At 32.8% G+C, this 6,000-nt stretch overlaps 1 protein-coding gene across 2 annotated transcripts in view; it reads left to right on the forward strand.

Annotated features, from left to right (window-relative positions):
• Positions 1–5,775, forward strand: part of LOC133200873 (thimet oligopeptidase-like) — a 28,043-nt gene extending 22,268 nt beyond the window's left edge. For both annotated transcript variants that reach the window (XM_061336692.1, XM_061336691.1), the window contains exons 10-18: positions 83–244; positions 513–578; positions 1,259–1,363; positions 1,485–1,592; positions 1,688–1,761; positions 3,659–3,890; positions 4,391–4,522; positions 4,666–4,782; positions 5,430–5,775. In XM_061336692.1, the coding sequence (XP_061192676.1) occupies positions 83–244; positions 513–578; positions 1,259–1,363; positions 1,485–1,592; positions 1,688–1,761; positions 3,659–3,890; positions 4,391–4,522; positions 4,666–4,782; positions 5,430–5,519 (1,086 nt within the window). In that variant the 3' untranslated portion in view covers positions 5,520–5,775. The remainder of the gene's footprint in view (positions 1–82; positions 245–512; positions 579–1,258; positions 1,364–1,484; positions 1,593–1,687; positions 1,762–3,658; positions 3,891–4,390; positions 4,523–4,665; positions 4,783–5,429) is intronic.
• The last annotated feature ends 225 nt before the right edge of the window (positions 5,776–6,000 follow it).

Here is a 6,000-nt window from a genome sequence, read left to right on the forward strand (position 1 = left end):
ATTTCGTTTTGTGACATACATATTTAAGTTTAATGCATTACCCTTATAATGCTCTAGGATCTTAGTTATTGCCTTGTTGTAGTGTGACAAGTATGGATACCAATATGATGGAAAGATAAATTACTGGGACCTACGATACTACATGACGATGACTGAGGAACGCCAGTACGCGGTGGACTCCAATCTTCTAAAGGAGTACTTCCCCATGGAAACTGTGACCGCTGGACTGCTGGATATCTATCAGGTAACTCTAGATCAATATACTGAAATAAATAACTGTAAGATTTATAACAGTGCACCAATAAGAATTGCTGGAAATCTAAACAATAAAGATTTATGTAAATTTAAATAAATTGCATGCATGTAAAGTTATAATAATGTTAAAGAATAAGGAGGTCTATTAGGATAAAGTTAATAATCCCACAGCGAGGTAATGGAACATTTTCTTGCAAAAATATTACATAAAAAGTAATGTAAAAGATAAAATTGTGAACCTGTGCCTTATTTTTTAGGAACTGTTGAATCTCAAATTTACACAAGTGAAAGATGCTGAAGTTTGGCACCCAGAGGTCACTCTGGTAGGTTTATAATACTTAAAATACAGGTCACATTGGTAAGTTATGCTTTACTGTAAGTTGAGTTCAGATTGGTAAGTTTTTATTTAAGTAGAGGACATCTTGGTACTTGTATACTTCACTTTATTGCATATATATATATATATATATATATATATATATATATATATATATATATATATATATATATATATATATATATATATATATATATATATATATATATATATATGTGTGTGTGTGTGTGTGTGTGTGTGTGTGTGTGTGTGTGTGTGTGTGTGTGTGTGTGTGAGGGTGTGTGTGTGTGTGTGTGTGTGTAATGTTTTGGCATCCAGAGATTTCCTCTAAGATACGTCTTAACACAAATATGCAATAGAAGGAAATGCTTGTTAAAAATCAATTTTCCCCAAACAGTGGAACAAAATAAAGAAATCTAAGTCGGTGTAACAAATAACAATTACAATGGTAAAAAGAGGTTTGTCAGTCTAATTATAATTCTCTACTGCAATAAACAACCAAATGTAATTGAAATTTATTAGGAATTGTATGTTGTAAATGTGTTAAAATATAGAACTAATAGTTGATTTTTTTTTTTTTAAAAAAATGAATGAGATGTATGTACATTTGTAAAAATGTAGATGTTTCTGTCCAATCTCTTGAATATTTTGTCTTTTGTTTTGTAGTATACTGTAGAAGACAAAAAATCGTCTAACCTTCTGGGCTATTTTTATCTAGACCTGTATCCTCGAGAGGGAAAATTTGGACACGCTGCTTGTTTTGTACTGCAGGTCATTAACATCAAAATAATTACAGAAATTTCCAGCAATTGAGTATGCATATCTTGGAACAATATTTTAAGTAATTGTAGATGTACGAATAAAATTTTAAAATTGATTGTTTACCTGACAGCCCGGGTGTCTACAACCTGATGGGAAGAGACAGGTTGCTGTGGCTGGAATGGTTGCTAACTTTACCAAACCAACAGAGGACAAACCAGCCCTGCTTACTCATGATGAGGTAACAGCTGCTATTTCTTCTTTGTTTTGTTTAATATATTTTAAACATCAGAATTTCTCAAGCATGTATATAAAGTTGCACTTGTTTAAATACAGGTAAAGACGTACTTCCATGAGTTTGGTCATGCGATGCACGAGATTTGTGCTCAGGCAGAATTTGCCTTGTTTAGGTGAGTTTGTGCTCAGGCACAATTTGCCTTGTTCAGATGAGAATGTGCTCAGTAGAATTTGCCTTGTTTAGGTGAGTTTGTGCTCAGGCAGAATTTGCCTTGTTTAGGTTAGTTCTGATGTCTTCTTTGTATAAAATGATAAAATTTACAAAATGGAAACATATTTAGTTTTAGTTTTGAGGATTTTGATGAAGTTGTGAGAATTTTGATGAAAATGTTCTGCATTTGGCTAAACAATTTATGACCCCATATTAGATTTAAGTGCCCAATAGTATTAAATGGGTCCATCTTTCTAGCAGTCAGTCTGTCCACCACCACTTTTTAGCTCTACTGTTCAGAGACCAGAAGAGCTTATGCGATAGTAAGGTGTCCGTCGTCCATCCGTCTGTCTGTCTGTCTAGCTGTCCGTCTGTCTGTAAACAATTTTTCAAAACGCTACTCCTCCTACAGTTTTGGTCTGATTTCAGTATAACTTGGCACACAAGTAGACTACACTAAGATACATAATTTAGTGCATCGGTTTTTGATTTCTATGAACGACGTTGCCATGGTTACTAAAAATAGAAATTTCTGTGAAATTCCTTTAAAACGCTACTCCTCCTACAGTTTTAGTCTGATTTCAAAATAACTTGCCACACAAGTAAACTGCACTATCCTACAAAAATTAGTGCATCGGTTTTTGATTTCGATAAACGGTGTTGCCATGGTTACTAAAAATAGAAATTTCTGTGAAGTTCCTTAAATACACTTCTCCTCCTATAGTTTTGGTCTGATTTTAGTATAACTTGGCAGACAAGTAGACTACACTAAGATACATAACTTACTTCATCTGTTTTTGATTTCAATGAACTGTGTTGCCATGGTTACTAAAAATAGAAATTTCTGTGAAATTACTTTAAAACGCTATTCCTACTACAGTTTTAGTCTGCTTTTAATATAATTTGGCATTCAATAGACTATACTAAGATACATAATTTTTTTTGATTTCGATGAATGTTGTTGCCATGGTTACTAAAAATAGAAATTTCTGTGAAATTACTTTAAAACGTTACTCTTCCTACAGTTTTGGTCTGATTTCAATCTAATTTGGCACATATTAGAATACACTACGATACATAATATGTATTTCGGTTTTTGATTTCAGTGAATGGTGTTATCATGGTTACTAAAAATAGAATTTTCTGTGAAATACTTTCAAAACGCTACTCCTCCTAGAGTTTTCTTTTGATTTCAATATAACTTGGAACAGAAGTAGACTACATTAAGATACATAATTCTACATTAAGATACATAATTCTATTTATTGTTGCATGTTACAAAGTTTCAAATCCAAATGCTTATTTGTTATATATACAGACCAGTAGAGCTACAGTCTCATCAGAGACTTCTGGTTTGATGTGATAACTTGAGTATCTTTCAGAGAATGATTGAGGAAGGTGTCTATAAATTGTGGGATTACAGGGTCAAAGATTATGGTCAAATGATGAGATTATTGATGTAACCATGGTGATAACTTGTATAGATTTCGTATGTGCTTAATTTTTTTATTTTTTTTTTTTAACTAAATGAAATTTCTGCTTCATACCTGAACAGTGATAAAAGAATGACATTTATATATTAGTATAAGTTTCATTTCAAGGTCAAGATCAAAATGTATTATTTTCGTATGAGGTATATTCCTATAGATTCTGAGGCCACTTTTTGAAAGGTAAAGGTCAAAAGGTCAACATTATTAATATAGGAATGCAATGAAGCCCTGTATTCCTGTCAATAAAAGCTTTCTAATTTAAGATACTAAAGAAGCTGTAGAGGTAATTTACATAGTAGTTTATTGTATTTTGAGTTGAAGACTTGGAAATATAATTAATGATTTGCCTTTAACTTGTAATTAATTTAGTGGGACCAGTGTTGAGAGAGATTTTCTTGAAGCCCCATCTCAGATGTTAGAGAATTGGTGTTGGGAGAAAGAACCTCTCCAGAGAATGTCCAAACACTACAAAACGGGGGCACCAATCCCTGATGACTTGTTAGAGAAGTTGATCAAGAGCCGCATTGCCAATGCTGGAATGTTCAACCTACGCAAGATCTTATTGGGAATGTTTGACCAGACCATACACACTCAGAAAAAGGTAGAAGTGTATAAAGTCTTATAGATGAGTGACTGTATGTAAATCTTTGAATGTATATGCACTGTTATCCTTCAAAAAGATATAGAGTGTTATTGTAGGTGTATGTTCTGTGTTTGAGTTTAATATTTCATCTTATTAATGTATGCTTATAAGTGGTTTTTGTATATGTAATAGTATTTACTATGAGAAATCATAGCTTTTGTTTTTCTCATCTGAATTGTTTTTTTTTATTTTGTATTTAACAAAATTGATAGTTGTATCTCTTTTGAAATTCTTATTAAATAGGAGATTTGAAGGGAATGCAAATTTATTCATTCTTGAAAATTTGAACAATATGACATAAATATCAATAGTTATATTTCATATCATAGAAATATGATAAAAATCACATCTTTTTGATTGTTTAATTCAGGCTGACAAAACTGACACTTTTCTCTGAGAGTACCTAGGATTTATTTATTCATGTATTTATATACTTATTCATTTTTTTTTTATTTCAGGCTGACACAGCAAAGCTTTTCTCTGAGATCTCACAAGAGTACCTGGGATTCCCATCCACTGAGGGCACCAATATGTCTGCTTCCTTTGGTCATCTAGCGGGGGGATACGATGCTCAGTTTTATGGATACTTGGTAGGTTATAGATGTCAACATGCTATATTTTGTATATGGCTCAACCTTACCACAAATACTCCCCAGGAGGGTTACTGACTTGAAATGAAATTGTAATGGAGTGAAGTATTCTGCATGTGCTGATGTTTGAAATGATATTGTAGTGGAGTGAAGTCTTTTGTATGGACATGTTCTACACCCGGTTCAAGAAGGAGGGTATCATGAGTCCAAAAGTGGGCGGGGATTACAGGAGGTGTATACTACACCCTGGTGGATCCAAGGTAACAGACATTTAAAATACATGCCTTAGTCTGACATAGTGTTGTAGGTGATATATTGTTACTGACATAGTGCTGTAGGTGATATATTGTAACTGACATAGTGCTGTAGGTGATATATTGTAACTGACATAGTGCTGTAGGTGATATATTGTAACTGACATAGTGATGTTAGTGATATGTTGTAACTGACATAGTGCTGTAAATGATATATTGTAAATGACATAGTGCTGTAGGTGATATATTGTTACTGACTTAGTGTTGTAGGTGATATATTGTAACTGACATAGTGCTGTAGGTGATATATTGTAACTGCCATAAAGCTGTAGGTGATATATTGTAACTGACATATTGTACAGCAGGTGATATATTGTAACTGACATAGTGCTGTAGGTGATATATTGTAACTGCCATAAAGCTGTAGGTGATATATTGTAACTGACATATTGTACAGCAGGTGATATATTGTAACTGACATAGTGCTGTAGGTGATATATTTTAACTAACATAATGATGTAGATGATATGTTATAGCTAACATAGTGCACTCTAGGTGATATATTGTGACTGACATAATGAAGTAAGTGATATATTGTAACTGACATTGTGATGTAAGTGATATATTAAAACACGTGTAAATTCTCTTCACAGGATGCTTCTGACATGCTGCGTGACTTCCTGGGTCGTGACCCCACACCGGAAGCCTTCCTCATCAGCAAAGGCCTCAATCATAATGCATGAGGTTGTTCATTTAGAGACATTTGTGATAAACAGAGAGTACACCACTAAACACTTCCAACATGAACCAATTTTTCTTGTGTACAAAACAGAAAATAGATCAGTCAATATAGCTTTAATTTATTCTTTATCATGAAAAAGAGTTGTACAAATAGTTGTAATGTGTTGAGGTTGACAGTTTTGATGATAAACATAAATAATAAATGAGCATTGGCTTGAGAACACATATGAAATAAAGCCTTATTCCAAATATATAAAATGGTGTTCTGTGTAAACATATGTAACATCAGAAATCTGGATGCCAAAGGAGGAAACTATCAAAAAGGAACTCTTTTACAAATCATCAAACTGACATAAATTCAGCTGATAGAAAAATGTAAAAAATAAAAGGTATAAAGTATGAAGTACGTCACTGAATTTAAATGTTGTGTACCTACCCCTACAATTTTCTTCAAAGATCATCATTTTAATCATTATATAAACG

The sequence above is a fragment of the Saccostrea echinata genome, unplaced genomic scaffold, assembly GCF_033153115.1.
Source record: "Saccostrea echinata isolate AGI-Se365-2 ecotype Australia unplaced genomic scaffold, CSIRO_AGI_Sech_v1 ptg000041l, whole genome shotgun sequence".
NCBI classification, from domain to species: domain Eukaryota; kingdom Metazoa; phylum Mollusca; class Bivalvia; order Ostreida; family Ostreidae; genus Saccostrea; species Saccostrea echinata.